General features: G+C 48.5%; 1 protein-coding gene across 5 annotated transcripts in view; it reads left to right on the plus strand.

Moving 5' to 3' along the window:
* The window catches only part of FMNL2 (formin like 2), an 87780-nt gene that overhangs the window by 55617 nt on the left and 10616 nt on the right, over positions 1–21547 (plus strand). For all 5 annotated transcript variants that reach the window (XM_065750841.1, XM_065750840.1, XM_065750838.1 and 2 more), the window contains exons 7-15: positions 1014–1122; positions 2167–2243; positions 4133–4226; positions 11774–11848; positions 14963–15073; positions 15468–15617; positions 16642–16743; positions 17695–18010; positions 18287–18484. In XM_065750841.1, coding sequence (XP_065606913.1) covers positions 1014–1122; positions 2167–2243; positions 4133–4226; positions 11774–11848; positions 14963–15073; positions 15468–15617; positions 16642–16743; positions 17695–18010; positions 18287–18484 — 1232 coding nt within the window. The remainder of the gene's footprint in view (positions 1–1013; positions 1123–2166; positions 2244–4132; positions 4227–11773; positions 11849–14962; positions 15074–15467; positions 15618–16641; positions 16744–17694; positions 18011–18286; positions 18485–21547) is intronic.

Consider the following 21547-nt stretch of genomic DNA (forward strand, 5'->3'; position numbering starts at 1 on the left):
GGTTCTAAGATTGCCATGGATTTTGCCCCGGCTGCAGAATAGCACTGATGGGGTGAAGCTGCAGTTGTCTGAAGTAGCCTTGGCTTTACCAGTATTTACTATACCAGTCAAGTTTCATCTGCAAATTTCTTTTGCATAACAAGTGCTAGAATTTGCAAAGCTCTCAGCTGCACATGCGTCCCGCTGCTTTCCTTTCTGCCTGCCTTTCAGCAGAATTTTATGCTTGCTTCCTCGGCTTTCAGTTCAGAGTGTGACAATTTGCTGTGTGTCAGTGCCTTGCCCCTGTGCTGGGCTGCAGCTGGGAACACGCAGGACCAGCCCCAGGCTCTGTCACTTCGTTCTCACCTCTCTCTTACATAGGTGTAAGTTAGGATTAAAAATTTGCTGCTTACTCAATGCTGGCTGTAGGAATATGCATGTATTTCATATGGCAGCCCGTCTCCTTGTCTCCAGTTTCCTGTGCCCAGCTCACGGAGCTATCCTTAAAGAAAGTAAGCAGCATCTTGGGAAGGAGCTGCAATGTGGGCTTCATTTACTGTGATGATAGCAGCTGATTGAAAGATTTCCCTTTGGGTTTATTCCGTGTACTTATTGAACTGAATTCAAAGTTGATTTAGTAGCTAGGGGTTACAATTAGAATAATTAATGCCTCTGTTTGGGCACAGTTCCTAAAGGCTGGGTTTCCTCAGTTTAGAGAGCTTTCAGGAAGATGAGCTGCAGAACAGAACAGAGGCAGAATTCACCAGGCAACCAGAAATTAATACATTTGCTGATGCCTACAAACAGTTCCACTAAAAGCCTGTGCAGTTGCCTGTACAGGTTAATGTGCACCAGCAGAGCATGGCTGGAAGCACAGAGCCCATCTCTGCTGGGGTGCTCTGCCCTTCCCTGATGTCTGCTGCTGCAGCACTGAGAAACGTGTGCATTTAACCCAGTGCTGAAATATTCCTATTCCTTTCTCTCTGCTGCCTGTGAATAGCTGTGTGACTGATGGAAGCTGTTTCTGTTTGCAGGTACAATACCTTGCCAAGCCGAAGAACTCTAAAAAATTCCAGACTAGTGAGTAAGAAAGACGACGTTCACGTCTGCATCATGTGTTTACGTGCCATCATGAACTACCAGGTACTGCCCTTCTCGCTCTTCCAGCCCACAGCACCATTTTGTTGTTGGGGGGGAAGGTTGGCTGCACATTGTTTGGATGAAACTGATGTGAAGGATGTGATTCTTATTGTCAGACAGCATAGCTGGGAGCTGCCTGGCACGGCCCGTGTGCACGCGTGAGGACACAGATAAGAGCACTTGCATGCTCCTGTTTGCAGTGCGGGGCTCTGTTGGCACTAACTTGTTGGACATGCATCTGCACAATTGCTCTCAGAATTTAGCATTAACATGGAGGAAATAGGAGAGGTTTTGAAGTGTTCTTGGTAGACACTGATGGGAAAGACAAGATTTCACTTTGCTGTGTGTTGATTGTGAGGCTGTTGTGATATCTGCAAATCAAAGAGTAAACTACACCAAACGAATCATATTTCCATGAGTTTCTTCTCTACCTGGAGGCATGCTGTGGTCACATGGCATGCCCGGGTAGCTTCTGAGGCATCAGATTTTTTGCTAAACCAGTAACAACTAACAGTTAGGTGCTTCAAGGAATGCCTGGCATGAGTTGTGTGGTCTTACAGGAGGCTTCTGGCACTGCTGCACAGCTCTGACAGAGCTCCCTACCTCTGATGGGAAGGCAGTAAGTGCAGTTGAGGTAATAACCCATGCTGTGTTTTCCAAAGCAGATCCTTTCTTTGGTCTTGGAAGCAGACCCAGCAGGACTCGTGCAGTAGCTGCATGCAGCAGTTGCTCCATAGCAGTGTGTGTGTTGTAGAAGTGGCTTTGTCAGCTGAGCTGCACATCCCTGTTAGAGAAGAAACGGCACACTTGGCTGCCAGTGTTAATAGTGTTGGAGAAGGATGGGCAGAGGGGCTGGCAGTGGTGTGGGGTCAGCCCTGGGCGTGGTGGTGACAGAGGAGCTGCTGGGCATGGTGTGAGATGGGAATGTGCTGAGTGGCTTGGTGATCCCAACATCCAGATCCGGTCAGACACGCGTAATTTGTTGGGATTTAAAACTAACCATTTCAGTTTCAGAGCAGAAATGGTATTTTCCTCTTCTCTTTTCAGTATGGATTCAATATGGTCATGTCGCACCCGCATGCCGTTAACGAAATTGCACTAAGCCTGAACAACAAGAATCCCAGGTAGGCTGTGCTTGCTGTTAGAGGGTTTGAGAAGTAGGTAAGTAAAGAGTAGAGGGATTGTCACGGATACGTTTATGCACAGAGCTGTAATGAACATCAGTCTTTGCTCTGACTCAGATTCAGCTTGTGTTACAGTGCAGTTAGACGGGCGATTGCCATTTGGTTCATTTGGTCTCAGGAGCTGCTGACTCTGCAGCTCTGCCTTTGCTGCCTGAGTTCAGCTGCTGCTGCAGTGCAGAGGACACCCTGCTGTTCAGGAGCAGCTTTGCATGGGATTTTCTTGAAGAAACTAAATTTTCTTCAGTAAATGTTATTGAATTCAGGTTTGAGTTCCTCTAAGAGGGCATTTTATGCTTGTTCTGCCTCTGTACAGATGTCTCTTCAACCACAGCAGCAGTCCTGTAATCACACTGTGGAACTAATTGCCGCAAGGTTACGTCCCCTCTCCCCCTTGCACACACTTGTGAGCTGACACCTACATCCAGCCAGACCCAGAGCTTCAGATAAACCCATACCTGATGGTGCCAGAGCTGAGTACTGGTGTTTGCCAGGGAAGGGAAAAGCAGGGATGAGACAAAACTAAACTGCATAGAGAGAGCTCCCTTGCCTAGGCTGCCAGCTTGCCTTGCAGTGCACTGCTTGAAACCTTGGCCTGATGGAAGCGGGTCCTTCCTTCCTCTCTTCTGTTCAGGCTTAAGTCAGCAGGGCATGAACAGGAAGGATGCAGGAAGTTTGTTGTGGTGTCCTGTGCCTGGAAATCAGGTGATGAAGAGACAGCTTAGCGATGACTGATGCCAGCACAGCAGTGTCCTGTCCCATCCTGCCCCATCACAGATGCGGCAGGGGAGTGAGTGCTGCACCCGGTGCTGAGACCTGGGCATCCTCCTGGTGTCTCCATAGCTCACAGCCCTTCAGAGGATGTTGCCAATGGGCCATAGGGAGAGCTCCTCGAGCCTGTCTGAAAGAGCTTGGGTTTTCTTCTTGTGGCAGGACAAAAAAATCGATGAGTAAGAATTGAAAGTGATCCGTGTAAAATATCCCGGGGAAGTGAACATTTTATCTGGTTTCCAAAGATAACCTTGACACTTTGAAAGCCAAAAGGTATTTCTTTTTCTGCAACGTCTGGTTTAATGCTCAAGCATGAGACTAATTTCATGTGTGTCTGCATGATTTCAGTATCTGCTCCCAGCTCATCTGGCCATAAGATCCCGTTGGTGCTTTTGCCTTACATGGACCATGTAAGGAAGAACTGGGGATTATTTCTGTCAGAGCTTTATACCGAGTGTGTTGCATGCTTTTCTTCCAGTAATCAGTTGTACTCTCCCCTCCCTAACATGCTGTGTTAGCCTCCAGTCAGTGCCCAGATCTCAGATACTGGAGGGAGAGGTGTGTTAAGGCACTCCGTGTTCACTTCAGCGAACCATGTCTTGCATTTTTTGTGGCTGTGAATAACACAACTTGTCACAGAGGGTAATTGAGATGTGCATCAGGGCAGTACGGATGGAACTAAGTGTCTTCAGAGGGGCTGAGGTGTGGGCTGCTCCTAGCAGCAGTGGGTTTGTGCAGGAGAGCTCCTGCAGCACCGGCTGCCAGGCTGATGCATACACCACTGGTTTGCTTGGGTTTCCTCGAGTACAATTTGTGATGTAAATTTGTGCATCTTTTGGCAAGTATTAAAATGGGGGAGAGTTGCATGATCCTGGGAGGCTCGAGCTAGCCTGGATCAGACGCTGCTCAGCATTCTGTGTCCTGCAGGTTTGCTTGTCTCAAGAGGCTGAACCACTGGATGCAAACTGCTTCTCCCAGTGCCTGCACAGCACTCTGCAAACAGGCAGAAGGTGTTCCTCACCCTCTTGTCACTGACTGCTGTGGGTTGCTTTCTTTTACAGGACAAAGGCCCTCGTCCTAGAGCTCCTGGCTGCTGTTTGTCTTGTCAGAGGAGGACATGAAATCATTCTGTCTGCGTTTGATAACTTCAAGGAGGTGCGTATCCTGCTCTGTCAGAATTTCATGTGCATGTCTGTAGTTCTCCTAGCTCTTGCCTAGAGCTCTCACATTCAGCTGCATTTCTTAGACTAAAGGTCTTCCATAAGCTGCAGATTTTCCGTGTGTGGACAGCAGTGGTGCCTGTACCATCATGCTGTGTGCTGTTGTGTGCTGTAATCCCAGCAGGGTGAATCCCATCTACAAATTGCTCCCTTTACCTTTGGCCACTTGAGCTGTGTCCCTGAAGGGGAAAATTAATGGAGATTTGAAGAGCTTTACTGCAGGTCTAGCTTCGAATGCTGTTGTATGTTCTTAGGTGAAATAACTGGAACTGCTGTGTAGATCCACTGTGTTCAGGGCCGTGTACACCAGCCTTTGAGATGCAAAATTCTCAATTTGGATATCAGTAATAAGTTTTATTTGTAAGGAAATTAAAAAATCAAGTTTCTGCACCCCTGACTGCTGAAATTAACATCAGTTTGCTCAACTGGTGCAAAACTGTCCTTTTGTCTGCATACATCCAGGTATACCACACGTTTGCCTACGGTGGTTAATGGCACCTGAGAAGGTTGTGTTCAGAATTACTGGTGTGGGAATGGAGCCCAAGAAAGCTGTGGTTCTAGTTGTTGTGAATATTGGGTATATGTGTGGATTTATTATCAAAGGGAAAATAAATCTAGTCTTACCAGCTCAAAAATGGTTCAACTTGATGAGTCCAGGCTGGACTGTGTGTGAACATGCAGCAGCTATTTCCTTATTGCTGCTGCTGCCGTAGGTGGGTTGGTGCAGATGATCAACAAGCCAAGTTGTTTCTGTTTTTTGCTTTTTTTTTTATGTTTTGTGAATTGTTTCTGGTGGAGGGATACCAGTCTCTGTTTTACACGCACTGTGTTTGCCTGGCACACATCCCTGCTGTAGCTGTGGTGCTGGGGGCATTGCCAGCACACAGAGCTGGAGCAAGGGGTCAGGGTGCAGGGCTGGAGCTTGGAGGTTTAGTTTGGTCCTCCTTCCAGTTATTCCGTGGCAGTCTTGGGCAGAAATGCTTAGGTAGCCCACTCAGGTTGTCTTCCAGTACTGCTTTGTCTTTTCCAGCCTCTGCGATTCTGTAGCTGGAATATTAAGGAGCTCTGAGTTACCAGCATGTGAAACATCCATGGTTACGCTTTCAGCAGGATACTGAACTCACAGCAGCCTAAGCTGGAGGTTGTGTTTGCTGGTTCCCATAGGCCTGTGTTACAGCATACCTTGCTTCCTTCATTGCAGCCAGCGTGCGCATACAGGACACACTGGGGTTGTCAGACAGGATCTCTGCCACCCTATCTCCTGGCCATGAAAGAACTTCAAAGGAAGCCCAACTCTTCTCTGATGCTCAACCTGCATTAAAGTCAAGAGGAAAACAGGATATTTCGGACCAAATTCAACTCTCATTTGCATCAGGCTGAACATCAAATGTTTCATTAGGCTTTGAGCTTTGCTGTGATGTAAATGAGAACAGAGTTTGGTTCTCAGGGCTTGACTGAGCTGGAAAACCACAGCTGATCTGAGTCTCGTTGAGGACTCGTTTTGAAAATGGCTTTCCCTTTGAAAATGATTTGACGGGCCGGGTTTGTTCTGTCTGGAGTCAGGATGTTCACATGGGTGGTTTTTCTCGAGGTGTCTCTTGAAAGTTATTCACTCCCCTGAACTGAAATCATCCTCAGTTCTGGTGTGCAGGCTGCGTGCCCTCGCGGGGACTCAGCTCTGTGCACTGCTCAGCACTCTCCTTCCAGTCCATAACTGGGATGATGTTGGAAGGGTCCCTTCTGGACGTGGAAGCACGCGGATGTCTTGGAGCCACCAGGAATGTGTGACAGCCTGGGAGCTCGAGGGGGTATTCAGTGCAGAAGATCTCAATGGGGAAAAATGCACAACTGTTGTAAGTAACGGGACATGGGGATCCGGGTGGGAGAGCGTAGTTTGGGGCAGAGGAGGAGGTGGGGGCTGAGTGATGCTTCGCTGAATTCTGCTGCTTTTTCAGGGGATGGTGGGGAGTTCTGTGTTGCACATAACCCACACTGAGGGCCGGGGTCATTCCTGTGCCCTGCTGTGTCTGTGAGCTCCTGGCCCCGTGCCGGTGCTGCCCACAGCCCCTCCTCCCGGCGCTGAAGCAGGACACTGTCTGCATGGCTGTGTCTGCCCGAGCTATTCAGCCCTGCCACCACCCCTGCATTTACCCACTTGCAACTGGGCTTCCTTAGCAATATTCCTGGGTCTTTTGTGCTTGTTTCCATGGATTTGTGAGAACTGGCCACACGATTTTAACTGAGTTGCCTGGGATTTGTGTCAGAGGATGAGCAAATGCACTTTAGCAGGATGCCTTGGGGAAAATGAGGAGAGTTAGCCTCAGGATGGCTTTGCAGGAGCTGTGGGACGCAGAGCAGATGCTGAGAGCATGAGCCCCATTTAAATTAAAGTGGAGTGAGTGCACTGTTGGAAAACAAGATATATTTTCCTGGTTCTTGTTCAGAGGAGTTAACTCATTTTAGTAGTGTGAATGCACGTGCAGTCATACAGAGAATTGGGCTGCTGTCTCTTACTGCTGGCAATAACATCTTTGCTTTGCTGGTACATTTTTACCTGCTGCCCTGCCAGAGAGGTGTGGGGGCTGTGTGACTGTGGGAATTGCGTGCTGCTGTGTCACACACAGCTGTCTGATCTGGGATGCAGAGAAGGCATCATCCTGCAGCTGTCCAGCTATGTGTTATTTCCCTGACGTTTTGCCATCATCAAAATGCCTTTCTTTCCACTGCTGCCATCCCGAGGAAGGATGCAGTCTTGTTGATGAGGTTGTACAACTTGAGAATGTCGTTTAATCTTCGGTGACACGGAGCAGATTCTGCTGAAGCAGTTCTCTGTCTAGAACAGATTGCAGGGGAAATGTGTGGCTGCAGTTGGTGCTTGCTGGAAGATGAAGGTTTCACTGAGCTGAGAATCACAGAACTGTAGGGTCATTAGGGCTGGAAAAGACCTCTGAGATCATCAAGTCCAGGTCACCCCATTGCCACCGTGCCCTCTAAGCGCTGTCCTTAGGAGAAAGAACAGGAGAGCATCCCACTTGCAGTTCAGTAGGTGCAGGTGCACATCTCCCATTCAGACAGCACTTCCACGTTCAGCCTCCGTCCAGGGGGTGTGAAGTGACTGTGAGAATGTGTGGCACTTCATGCAGGGATCCAAGAGAGCTTCTCCAGCCTTTCTGACTCTGTGATCTACATACATCCATGTGTATGTCAGTGGATATGTATGCACACCTGTGACTGTTGGGTTAGCTTTAAGGACCTTGTGCTTACAGAGGCATGAAAACTGCTAGGAGCATCCAGAAATAGGACTAGCAAAAAAGTTCTCATTCAATAGAACTGACATTCTCAGCCTCAGCGAGCCTTAAAAGCTGTTTTCCTACTTACTGTGGCCTTCCTTCCAATTTTTTTCCCAGCATTTCTAATTAGCTGTCTTATTTATGTGCTTTATTATTCTTGTACTAAAGGCCCAGTAGCCAATAAATGAATAACTTCAGTAAATGTGCAGATACAATGACAGAAATCCCAATCCAGCAGCTCTGATGTGATTGTAGAGTAGAAGTGGTTGCAAAGAAACTGTTGTTTTCTTTTTGTTGCTTGCAAATGAAGCATTTCTGAGAGCAGACCAGAGCTGTCTCCCACTCCTCTATTTCTCCCTTTGCAGTGGGCATAATTGCAGCTCTAGGATGGATCTGACCCCAGGGAGGCAGAGCAGTGTGATGTGCTGTGAGTTGGACAGGGGCCCGAGCAGACCTGGCTCCCTGCAGGAAGCACTGCCTGCTTTGGCTTAATCCATGAAAGCATCTCAGCTGCTACTGATATAAGCATTTACCAAAATAATTGTGTTTGGCGAGGTGAGGGTACGCTTGTGCGCTTCTCCTTATGGGAAATAATTTTAGTCCATCAAATCAGAGTGGAATTGTTTCTGCTGAGATGAATCGTGTTTCTTGTGAGACCCCTCGTCTTGCTGCGAGACAAGAGGAAATGCCAAAAAGACACTTGGAATTCAGATAATCCAGAGAGCTTTAGGGAAGCTCATCCTTTGGTGGTTGCCCAACATCTGGACTCTGCCGTGTGCTCTGTGGAGAGGAGTCAGCATCGTTCCCTGGGGAGCAGGGGATATGGACAGGGCCGGCCCGGGATGCCCTCTCATTTAACATCACTTTGATTGATTTGTGCAGTACCTGACAGGTGGGAAGAGCTCATGCTGTCTGCTTACTGTGCTGACTCCGTGGCAGATGGCTGTGGGTCTGTGTGCAGTGAGCTGAGCAGCAAGGCATGGCACAGGTTTCCTCCTTGGTCGTCACTCCGGCCAAGCGTGACCACATTGCTCAGCCCTAACTTTTCACAATACCTAATTCAGAGTCACATTTCTCTATTAGAATAATGACTGACAGCAGTGAAAGCAGCACTTCTGAATTATGCTTGCAGGCCATTGTAATAGCTCAGTGTGAGAAGAAACAGTTTGCAATGTAAATGTAAATACTTTTGTTGTCTTTTCCTCTGCAGCAGTATTTTGAGAGTGCCTTAACCCTGCTGGTAGAGGAGTAAAAGGTATTTTAACCTAGTAAGCATTGAACAACTGTTTACTTAACCAGCAGCTTACAAGAAAATTGCTTTGTTGTTCTTCAGCACGCTGCAGAAACGTCAGCAGCATCAGTCCAAGTGCCCTGTGAGCACTGCCTGCCTGCACAGGGGCTGCTGCCCACAGAGGGCTGTTGTGGGGCAGAGAAAGCTGGCATTGTGCTGCTGGGACAAAGCAGTGCAGGCAGGAGGAAAGGTTTACAAAGGGTCCAGGAATTTTGGGGTTGCATATCCATCAGGCTGTTCATAGCACCGTGTCCAGCGTGGGCTGCGTGCTGCGTGTGTTTGCTGTGAGATGGTGTTGCTCTGAGATGGGGAAGGAGAAGGGTGCAGCTTGAAATGACCCTGGGCAGCACGTGGGTACGTGGTTGGTTCTGTGACAGAAAATGTACCACTAAACCTCTGCTAAAGGTTACGTGTTTTAAGTGCAGTCCTTCAGAGGGTTGTTTTCCCTGGCTCGAGGGGGTGCTGCAGAGGTCCCTTCAAACCTCCACGGCTCTGGGATTCTCTGCTGTGTTCTCCAGCGAAGCAGTGGTGCTTTGTGCTGGTAGGGAACGGTCGGGGACAGGAGGATGGGGTGCTCCCATCAGCCTGGGCTTTCACTTTCTGACACCACGCAGGAAAGCAGGGCTGTTTGCAGGACAGCCCCACTGCCTTTTGGAGCTTTTCAGTGATGGGGCCGTGTGAGTGGGAGCACCGTGGGGAGCTGACGTGCTGAACTTTGCACTTGGGTGGTCTTGGGCTGAACCATGCGACCTGAAAGCATTGCCCGGTGGATACGGGTATAATTGCCACCACGTTTTTCATAACGGATCCCTTTTGCTTCCACATAGGATCGCATTGTAGCTCTGTAATGGATCTGAGCGGGCCATACCTCAGTGCTCAGAGCCCTTCCCAGGACAGGACCCTTCGTGGGTGGTTTCCCATAAAGCCACATTGTTCTTCCAGAATGACGTGGGCTTGAGATGCGACCTAAAAGGATTTTTTTGCAACCTAAGTGGAGACAGAGGTTTTTTATAGCTGTGGTAGCCTGTTTAATCTTTCTTCTTACATAGAGTAATGCTAATAAAAGAAAGATCAGTCTTTCTTGGTCCCAGCCATACTTCCAATGCAAATGACAGACCTTGGAAATGTATTCAAATAGAAATGGCAACATATGGTTTTGCGTGGTGGGATTTGATTTCAGCATTCCTCTTGGATTTGGGCCAACCTTCAGGCTGGAGGCTTACATCTACGGTTTCACTCTCTTTAATCTTCCAGGATAAATTATATCATTTCACGAAAGTCAGCTCGCTGTCTCCCGAAGCACACATGCTCCCAGCTCTGACTCATCCGATGATGGTGTGAGATAGCTGCGAGCAGAAAGGAGCAGGTTGCTGCTGTTTCTCCTGCTGCTGCCAGCTGTCCCCAGGCAGGGCTGCTGGAGCCCAGTGGCAGCGAGCTGCTGGGCTTGGGGTGCCTCGACATGCTCCCTCCTTGAATTCATGGGCACTGATGCAGGGGTGAGTGCAGCTGAGCAGCCTATGGGGTGACTCAGGGAGAGGCTTCTCCACAGTTGGGTCAGGCCCAGGGTATGCCTCCAGAGTCAGACTACGCTGGTGGGAGCTGATGTCAGGTACTGACCACGTGTAGCTGAATAATAACCCAGTTATGAAAACTTTGCATGGGAATGACAGAGGATACATAATATTCACTCAAAATGTACTTCATTCAGCCATAACAGGCAGCAGAACTCATAGAGGGAGATCACCCAGCACTGCATGAGGTGCTTTGCAGATGTAAGGATCAGCTCCGTTCAGTTTCCTTTGAAGTCTGTACAGGAACTCCTCCTGAGCTCAGGTTCCTTGCCTCTGTGGAGATGTGCACTGCAAAACAGAGTTAAAGAGAGGAAGCTAATGGGGAGATGGTAATAAGAATGCATATTTTGTAAAGAGCTTGCTATTTGGGAATGAGTGGAAACCTGAATCGGGGATTTGGTTGTGTTGTGGGAGGTGTATGGTTGGGCTAGATGGTCTTGTAGTGTATCTATGAATCCAACCCAGTGTATCTATGAATCTATGAATCTAGGTGCTTTGAAATTCCTAGTTCCAGGGAGTTCGGCTTCTAATGAAGTACCCATGGCTGCCACCAGTCCTTACTCGGCTCTCATTGGGTTATTTCACAGGAGTACTGCCCCATGAGCTGCTCTGGGTAAGAAAGGAAGAGCCCTCCTGGGCTCATGGAGGAGTTTGCCCTTCGCACGAAAGGAGGGCAGCAGTGCCCTCTCCCCCTCCCTTTGGCTTTTCATCTTATTTAGTGCTTTGTAATTTTGCAGTGAACGACTCCAGATCACTCAACTGCTGAGAAAACTAGGGCCGAGCCAGAGAGGCTTTGGGGAAGTAATAAGATTTAAGCAACGTACAGAGGCCTGCTTTATCTCAGATCTGATTTCTCCCTCAAGTCGGATGTGTTTCCTGCCACCAGGCCTGTGTTACAGCTCTGTACTTCTGACCAGCTGATCGTTACGCTGATGTACTTCACTCCTCATTGAGCCTGTGATAACTTTCCTTTTTTCCTCCCTGTAATCTGCTCTTCTTCCTAATTACATTTTATGACAGCAGAGAACCAGTTCTGAACCATGGGGAGGCCGAGGCTTCCTGTGGCATATCCTACTGGAACTGCTGTGTATGTTTGTGCCAGCAGTGCTATGACATCCTTGGAGGGAAGAAAGGTGGGAAGAGTTAGGGCCTAATTTCAGTACAGGTGTCATGCTGTGGTGCCTCAGCTGGATTCCTCAACAGGAATATTTTTCATAGAGGAAACCTGTCCAGAGACGTATTGAGCGAGCACGGGGGCTGCTCTTAAAATGTTCTTACTGCTCTCTCTTGCAAGCTGTAGTTTAACAAACACGTTGGGATTCTCTTGTAGGTGTGCGGAGAGAAACAGCGCTTTGAGAAACTGATGGAGCACTTCCGAAACGAGGACAACAACATCGACTTCATGGTGAGCCCTCCTTATCAGTGTAGCAGCAGTATCAAGAAGCATATACTCTGTACGTATGCCAACATCCTCAAAATCGCAGACAGGGAAGTGTGGGAGAGACCCGTTGCAGCTGTCTGTCCTTATCTGGGGATAAATATAGCAGTACTTCTCACCACTTTGGTTCCTCATTGTGCGTGCGCATGATTATTCACCACTTCCACTTCCCTGAAGCACAGCAGAAAACAGCAAGAGAGGAAGATCTTACTGGCACCCACAGATGCCAGTGCCAAGTTGCACGTTGCAAACATGTGAAAGGCAGAGGGGTCAGCACAGTGAGGATGAGCTAGCTGGTTACATATTCAGTACCAGAAACACTTTGATGTCCGTTTCTCTAAGTGTGTGGCAAGTGAGTGGTCATGCTGATTAGAGCTTCCATTTTTAATTACAGAACAGATACAGTTCAGGTATAGTCAGTGCTGTCTTCCTCACACTGCTCATGGTCAGTGCCTTGATTATATCACTATCCCACATTAGGAGGTGAGAGAAGAGCAGGGCTCCCCTCCTGGTCATATTCACTCTATTCGCACCACTCTGTCCCTGTTAGATGTGCACGACACCTTATACTGTTCAGGTTCAGGACTTTGTGTTAAAGGCATCTTTCTGCCAGCAGTTAGGCATTAAACCAGCTGCTATGGTGCCTCCTTGGGCTGTGAAGATATGGGTGCCTGTGACTTGCAGCCCCAGCGGGCAGGGACAGGCCTGCAGCCACGAGTGGATGGCAGAATAAAAAGAGCAAGATAGGATGATCTTTTTCTCATAGTCAAAAAAAAAAGCGTTGCAGGGTTCCCTGCAATTTTACTAAAGTTAGCAAGCTGCTGTCAGTAACTCCGTGACATGTTACAGTTGGTTTTGCTCCTTATCATTGCAGTCCCAGTGAGGACATGTTGCCAGTCGCGGTGTTCGTTAAGTGTTCTCAGATGTGCATTCAGTTAGTCTGTAATTTAGCAGAAAGATTTATCTGTCCCCAGTGCTTGACTCAGTCGTGTCTCCCACGAGGACAGGGCAGGTATTTGGGAGCAGGAGAGCGGCACAGCTTAGTGCAGGCCAGAAACAGGGCAGCAGCCTGCAGCTCGCCACCATGCTGTGAGCAGCAGTGATTGCACACTGTTACTAAGAATGTCCCTCATCGTTCCTCACCTTGAGTTAAGATGAGATGATGCACTCCACATGGTGTTGCAGGCAGTACCCGAGGAGCATGCCTGGGGGCAAGGAGCCGTGCTGGGGCTCCTGCCCATCTCTCCACCACCGTGCTGTGCTGCAGGCCTGCACCGCTCACCAGCAGTGCACTAAGGCAGAAATCATTCCTTTCTGCAGGATGGAATCAAGCAGGTCCCGGAGCCAAGTCTCCAGGATGTAATGTGAAAGCTGGAGTAATTCAAGTAGTTGCAAGGGCTGAACACAAACAGAGCTATTCCTGCAGGAGCTGGCTTTCGGGCTGCCCTAGATGGAGAAGACGAGAGCTGTCTGGGAAGTGGGAGCTGAAAGGGGCTGCAGTTAATTGCATTGATCTGATGGGAGGAAAGAGAAACAAAAAGGCAGAAGTATTTTAGGGAAGGTTCCTGTTGTTGACATTGACATACTTCATTTTAAAAGCAACTTTCTTAGATTAATTTTCCTTGACTTGATAAATTCCTTAGTTGTGTATGTAAGGATCTGAGAAAGGAAATGAGAGTTTGGCCCCAGTGCTGCAAGAGCCAAAGCAAGTATAACACGAGCACTTTTGAAATACGGGAACTTGGCAGTGGCTGATGTGACAGGACAGCAGTGCTCAGCTGGCCAAGGCCAGCTCCAGCACCAGGAGGAACCAGAGCTCTCCAGGGAAACTGGAAAGAGTCTTCTGCTGTGCACACACTCAAAAGCTAACGGTGTGAGCAGGAGTGTTTGTATAAGAAGCAGCTATATGCTGAGGAATAAGACATCACAGAGCTTGTTGTGTCCATACGGTCCCTGATGGACCCAGGCTAGCACAGTCTGGGAGGAGCACTGTGGAGCATCCCAGCCAAACCTACTTTCAAAGGCTGCCATGCAACACATGCCTCCCCACAAATTCATTTTCTGGGAAGAATTATCTCAGTAACTGTTGAGAAAGTGGTGTTACTTCTGTCTCAGCATCTGCAGGGGTTGGGTTCTGCCCTGCTGGGACCCACCAGGGACGAGGGAAACTTCCCATCTTGCAGATTGGAGGTGGTCACCTGAGAGCTGAAGGAGTGCTGGGGATGTGCAGAGAGGGATTTGGCTGTGCCTGACATTCCCCAGTGGGGCAAACCTTGGTGGGGTTTCAGGCACGATTCCTGCCCTTCTGCAGGTACAGCCCTGCTGTCTGTGGGCTCTGGCACTGCTCTGGGATGCAAACCACAGTTTTTATAATACATTTTCTACAAATAACAAAGCATCTTTCATGAAGTCCTTGCAAACCCGAATGCAATGCTGATGGGATAGAAAGCTGCAGAATAACAAATGGCAATTTTCCTTGACAGCAGCTGTAGCAAAATGCAGTCAATGGCAGTGCTGGCTCACCCAGGGCTCTGAGAGCCTGCTCCTGTGCTTGGGACTGGGAGCTTTTGGAGAGGTCCAAAGGATGGGCCATGAAGATGATCAGAGCTGGAGCTCCAGCTCTGAAGACAAGCTGAAGGAGCTGGGCTTGTTTGGCTTGGAAAAGAGGAGGCTGCAGAGAGACCTCATTGCAGCCTTTCAGTATTTGAAGGGAGTTCATAAACCTGAGGGAAATCGACTCTTTATACGGGTAGATAGTCAATAGGACAAGGGGAAATGGTTTCAAACAGAAAGAAGGGAGATTTAGGTTGGATATCTCGGGGTGTTTTACTGTTAGCATGGTGAGGGGCTGGCACAGGATGCCCTGAGAGGTTGTGGGTGCCCCGTTCCTGGAGGTGTTTTAGGCCAGCTTGTGTGTGGCCATGGGCAATCTGATGTCGATCTTGATTTAGCAGCTGGCAGCCCTGCCTGGAGCAGGGGGGTTGGATCTTGATGCTCCTTGGGGTCCCTTCCAGCCCAAGCCATCCTGTGATTTCTGACTCAGGGCTGTGGTATGCTGATGTGTGCTGGCTCCTCTTGCAGGTGGCTTGCATGCAGTTCATCAACATCGTTGTGCACTCGGTGGAGGACATGAACTTCCGGGTCCACCTGCAGTATGAATTTACAAAGCTGGGCCTGGATGAGTATTTGGACGTGAGTATGACCAGGTTCCTGCACGTGGCTGGCACTGATTGTGTGTGAACTGCCTGATAACAAAGGGAGGTGAGCTGCAGTGGTGGGGAAGGGCTCTCCTTCGGCCCATGTGCAAAAATCTGTCCTCAGAGCACTTTCTCCTGCTGGCTGAGTGCTCTCTGCAATAACAAAGATAGAGCACTGCTTAGTTTTGTTTGAAAGTTCTGGATGTTTGGTCTTCGGAAATGAATGCTTTTCGTGTATGATCTCAGCTAGTGTTGAAAGGCAGCGTGTTCCTGAGTGATGGAGGTGGCCAAGCTCCTGCTGCTCTCCCTCCCTTTTCCACTGCGTGCACTTCTGGTGCTTCAAGCTGCTGCCAGTGCTGAGTGACACCCTTTTGTTTTTGGCTATACAGAAACTGAAACACACAGAGAGTGACAAACTGCAGGTGCAAATTCAGGCGTACCTGGATAACGTTTTTGACGTGGGAGCATTACTGGAGGACGCTGAAACCAAGAATGCAGCCTTGGAAAGAGTTGAAGAACTGGAAGAAAACATTTCCCACGTTAGTACAAAGCTGAAGTCACCTTTCCCTTTGGAGCGGTGTCTGCTCTGCTTGTGTGCTGTGGTATTGCCCTTTTCTTTTGGGAGGTGGATGTACAGCTGTAGCTAGAATCTCTAGGGTGAGGAGTGTTAAAGGAAGCCTGTGGCTGCTGTGCTTTCTTTATGGGAGATGATCAGATATTTGGCCAACAAAGGAATTGCAGAAGTCTCGTGCAGGTAACATTCCTGGGTGTATTCCTTGCTGTATTTTGAACCTCATATGGTGCATATTTGTGTTATTGGGTGCACCACTTGCTTCAAAGACTTGTTTGTGAGGTATTTATTGACCTGATGAGAAAATGTCTTCTTCTGCCTTTTAATTACTTTCCCGTTTCACTCAGTCCCCAGGTTGCTGTAAAGGACTAGAGTGGCCTTGTTCATGTGGGGCTCACTGTGCAATGTGTGTGTGTCAGGGGGACAGTTTGGTCAGGGCTGTGCAGTGCAGGAACATTGTGGCTTTCAAACCCCAGGTTTTTGGGCCTGAAAACATGAATATGAATTTATAAACCACAGGGAAAACAAAAAAACAAAAAAAAATGTGCAGCCTCTCTTTCATTCATTACTAATTAAATTAGCACTGTTGTGAGAGGAGATATTTATAGGAGCTACCACTTCAGCACCTATTGACTTTGCAGCATTGTAATATTCTGTGTTTTAGATCAAATTTCAGTGTCTTTTTTCAAATAAATCCATTTTAAGTTCTTTATTATAGAGAAGGGTCTCTTAACTGAACCAGGGTCATGAGTGCGGCCCAGCCAGGTGCTAGTCATACCTGAAGAGTGATGCTCATCATGACAGCAGCCTTCAGTTGGGCACGTAGTACCACCTGCCTCCACACACGAGCCCCTTTTCTTTCTGAAGACTTCAGAATTTGGTGGAATATCAATAGTTTCCCACATTGCAAGTGGGAACAAGCAAGTGTTGACAACTTTTTGTTGGAGAAAGATATCATTACTTACGTCATCTGTTTCTCTATCACATGATAGTTATCTGAAAAACTCCAAGATACGGAAAATGAAGCCATGGCAAAGATTGTGGAACTGGAAAAACAGCTTATGCAGAGAAACAAAGAACTGGACGTGATTCGGGTAAGCGTGATGGGAAAACTCTGGCTGGATGCCACGTTTCAGGGGAGGGATCTGGTGTGCATTTTGTGTCTGGGAGGTAATGGCTGTTCTAATGGGCTGAGCGATTTCTGTTAGCTTTTCTAGGACAGATTTTGAGTCAAATTACTTGTCTGTGCTCTCAAAGATGGGCATTTAACTCTCGGAATGTGCCTGCAAATCAGCGTGCTAGATGTGTACATCGTATTGCTCAGGTCTGTGGTGTTTCTGGTTGAGTTTTGCACGTGTAGTTGGCTTTGGAGGGGAGTTTGAGGTGGAACTGGAGTCTTCCAGACTTAGGTTGCAAAGTATCTAGCCCAACCTGTTTTCTGTGTACAATCCAGACAGTATTTCTTGGTATGCTGTTATAATAACAAGAATTATTAATACAGTATTAAGTAACCTCACTCTAAATGTTGTCCCAAAGCATGACCGGTTTCTAGAGCTCCTTCTGAAGGTCTGTCTTGGCTACTTGCAGATACAATCTCCCCTCCAGATCAGAAGCTCTGTTCCTGCTTCCCTCTATGTGTCAACTTCTGCTCATAGGCAGAGCAACCATCAAGGCATCTGATTCTCTGTGTTAGAGGAGAAATCAAGATAGCATACCTGTTCTATGTCTAAGATTAACACAAGAAATTGAGACTTTATAAAAATAAAAGATAAAAAAGAAAAGCAGTCAGAAATTCTGTGTTGGTGTTGGTACCTGGTGAGATTTCTCCCAGGGCTCAGCACAGCACGCAGCCTTAATGCTGGCGTGGGAAAAACATAAAACAAGTTCTTCCTTACCCGTGAAGATGTATGGTTTGCATGAAAATGCCTGGTTAGATAATGCCTGGCACGGTGCACAGTCTGGTGTCAGGCTGCCTTGTGTTTCTGGTGCTGGTATTCTGTTTTGTGAATACAAATGCAAATCACCCGTTTCTGTGGCACTTGCAGGAAATCTACAAGGATGCAAATAGCCAGGTTCACACCTTGAGGAAAATGGTGAAGGAAAAAGAGGAGGCCATCCAGCGACAGTCAACACTGGAGAAAAAGATTCACGAACTGGAGAAGCAGGGGACCATTAAGATCCAGAAGAAAGGCGATGGTGACATCTCCATCCTTCCCGTTGCTCTGGCCTCTGGGATGGTGCCCGCGGGGGCAGAGGCCGCAGCTGGCACGTGTGTCACACCAGCTGCTGGAGCTGCATCTTCTGTGCCACTGCCACCACCCCCACCACCATTACCGGCCTCAGCAGCAGCATCTGAGGCAGGTAAGGAGCATCCTGTCCCCAGAACGCAGGCTGGCTGTGGTCTGCAGCTGCTTTGTTATCTGGGGTCAGTCACAGTGGCCTTAATTAGGAGTTGGAAAGTACTGACTTCCTTTGTGAGGGGAGTTTGTACGCTGAGGGTTGGGTCGGTGGTTGGGTAGAAAGGTGCAGTGGGGGACAGGGAGGGTGGTGGGCCCCGCTGGGAGTTGTTCTGCATCCACTTGTGCCACGTTGCTTCCTGTTCTCCGCAGTGCCCCTTCTCTCCTCTCCTTTCCACAGTGCAAAATGGCCCCGTGACAGTGCCAGCACCACCTCCACCACCACCACCGCCTCCACCACCGCCCCCAGCGCCGCCGCTGCCCGGTCCCACCTTGGACACAGCTCCTACTGTCCCTCTGCCCCCACCACCCCCTCCATCAGCACCCCCCCTGCCCGGCACCGCCTCTCCCACCGTGGTCTTCAACTCAGGGCTTGCAGGTAAAGCACCTGTGTGTCCACGAGGGCACATTGACTAAGGAGGCAGGATGCAGAGGTGGGAATTCTTTACTCCGAGTCCCCTAGCTAATGCTCTTCGTCTCTAACTGGGATTATACTTAGAGGGGTTTGTGAAAGGAAAGACCATTTATCAATTAAACAGATCTGGTTTGATGTGCAGGAGATAGCTTCTTCAGTGAAACTGAAGCTGCTGCCAAAAATATTTTTCTAACGTGATCATCTTTGGCATCAAGTGAACAAAAAGGCAGAACTTCATGGTTTTGATTTCTTCTCAGCACTCGATGAAGAAAAATCTGTGCAGAAGAATGGCAAACTTTTTGTAATGTTTTGGAAGGAAGGAAAATGTCCTGACTGTCTTTAATCATGTTTTTATGTACTCTCTATCCTATGCCAAGCATCCCATGCAGCAAATGGCTGTTAATTGGTATCACACTCCTCCCCCTCCAGGAAATCTCGAGAGCACATTATGATTCCAGAAAGAGAGATTGAGGAGCTCTTACTTACAGCTTTTTTCTTTTTTCTTTGGAAAGCTGATGAAGTATTCTGACCTTAAAAGCTTCTGAAAGTGAAAAGCGTCAGGAAGAGGAGCCAGAGGGTCCCAGGGTACATTAAAATAGAAATAATAATAATAAAAAAAAAAAGAACAAAAGATGAGACGTGGTTGAGGTTACAGGTTAACCTCTCCCCGATGGGTTTTGCAGAGCAGCACAGTGGTCCTGCAGCTCGTGGAGCTCCGTGCCACCATGGCTGGGGCAGCACAGCAGAAAGCTGGCAGGCAGCTGTGCCCTTCCACCCCGCTGTGCTGTGGTTTGCTGTGCTGATGGGTTGGGAAGGACCCATGGAGGGGATGGCATCACCGTATCCGTGGTCTGAGCTGCGTTCTGCCTTGCTGCTTTTTCATCCCGAAGCTGCTGGCTTGGTTTTTGTCACGTCCTTTACCACGTGCTGCGGGGAGAAGTTTTCTCAGAGCAGTTTAAAATGCCCCTCTGGTTTCTGCTGCCAGCTTTGCGCCTGGACTGAGATGCTGGGGCAGCATGTCAGAGTGCAGAGTGTTTAAAACCTGACTGAGTATCCAGGCAGTCACCCAGATATGCATGCAGGGCTGGTGGCAGGGGGTGTGCGATGCGGCCGTGGCAGCAGTGGGACGTGTCTGCAGGCAGCGTGGGCATTTTGTAGTGGGTCAGAACTGAAAGGGAAACTGAAAGCGCCTTTTCCTGATAAACCAGTTACATAGCAAGTGGTGTTTCTCAGGACAGGACTCTGCTGGGCTGGGGGGAAATGGGTGCAGTGATAAGTGCTGCTGTTGTGACCGTGGCTAACATGTTTTTCTCCGTTCTTTCTGCTTCCTGGTAAGACGGGCCGATCAAGCTCTTCTGTAGGTTGCTTTCCGCTAAGTATTTAACTGCCTTCTCCCCTTTCCCTCTGTCTGCTTTGCTGTGCTCTGTGTGTGCCCGTGATTGTGTGTCCAGGAGGTGGTGGGAGGGCGGGTGCAGAGGGGATGCTGGACACAAGGCCTTGTGCTAGCTTTGGTTTGCTGCCAGCCAGCAGGATTTGGCCTCCCCCAGGCCCCTGCAAAGCACTTCAGCACGTAATTAAGATGTGGCTTCTTTTGGGCTGTCCTCCAGCCCTGTCCTGCTGCCCTGCCCTGAGCAGTGCAGTTCTCCAGTACATCACCTTGCCAGCTGACAGCATGTCTCGGTTAGGGAGGAAGGTTTTGAAGGCATTTTGTTCAGCTTCAGTGGGATCTGGCCCACGAGGCAGTTAGCTTCCTTTCCTGTCCTGAAATAACCCGGGAGCAGTTACTAATCTATTCTAATGTATGCATGAGATGAAGATGTGTTTTTCATGGGCGCTTTAGCTTGGAAAAAAAAAGTCTTCTTATTTTATTTTAGGAATTATTCAGGATGAAACACAGTCATTGTACAAAGAGTAAAACCATTTGGTTTACATGAGTGGAAGTCGATCGTGTGTTCATGTCTTCCACTTGGATAAATGTATTCCTCAAAGTACTCAGACTTTCAAGTTGAATGCTGTGTACATTCCCTGTTACTCAAGCTTATTGGTTTCGAGCAAATTCTCTTGCCAGGAATTGGTTCTTTGCAGCATTCCTGCAAAAGGAGCATGACTTGGGTGTGTACATGGACACACAGCTCGACTGTTGCTTCAGAAGTGGTAGGACAAAGTGAGAGAGGTGTTTCCAGCATTCACCAGCTTCTGGTGCACAACAGGAGGCTGTGTCCCAAAACAGGTGGTCTGTCCTGGCAAAACCATACAGAGTTGTTACCAGAAAGTCAAGTAGTTATTTGCTCAAGTGCTTTGCAAGCTGGGAAAGCATCTTCTGTTTCCCGTCTGGAAAGAAACAGTGTCTGTACTAAAATTGTGGGGGGAAACATTGATCTATCTCTGTAATGAAGATCCTGAATTTGCAGCAACTAACAGCTGTGTGTTTTCGTCAGCATACAAAGAGCTGAGTGCTGAATTACCAAAAATGTTCACGTGCCCTCCAGATCTGTTAGGAATAGGAATGGAGTTGTTTTCTTTGCTCCGATGTTACTTTTTGTACTGTGCTCACTGATTAATGAGAGCAATTTCTGAAGCTTCTCTATGTAGGTTACTGAAACACTAATTCTGCATGACCTGAAAAGATGAAACCCATTATTTCAACCGTGTGAAAGCTCATGTGTGCTGCTGCCCCCTGTTTTGGCTTTAAAAGACGGCCCTGACCCCTCTGAAGGAGCACTGCCCCCTTGCAGCAGTGAAACCTTGGGAAAAGAGCTTTCTCCTTCTTGTCACATACTCTGGGTTCATTGTGTGATGCATCTACTGCCAGTGACACATCCTCCCGATCTCCTCAGCGATAGAGACATGTTTTCCTTTGGCAGCTCTAGGTGTTGCTAAAGGCTGAGGCCACCATGCCTTCATCGATGAGGATGATGCTGCTGGCTGTGCTGCTCTTAGCAGCTGGGTTTGGGCTGCACGTGCTCGAGCAGCCCTGCACTGTGCGTGGCCACGCACCAGCTCCCACCGAGGTGGGCTCTGCAGCCA

The sequence above is a fragment of the Cyrtonyx montezumae genome, unplaced genomic scaffold (genome assembly GCF_038088225.1).
Source record: "Cyrtonyx montezumae isolate F1298 unplaced genomic scaffold, pur_monq_1.0 scaffold_7, whole genome shotgun sequence".
Classification (NCBI taxonomy): Eukaryota; Metazoa; Chordata; class Aves; order Galliformes; family Odontophoridae; genus Cyrtonyx; species Cyrtonyx montezumae.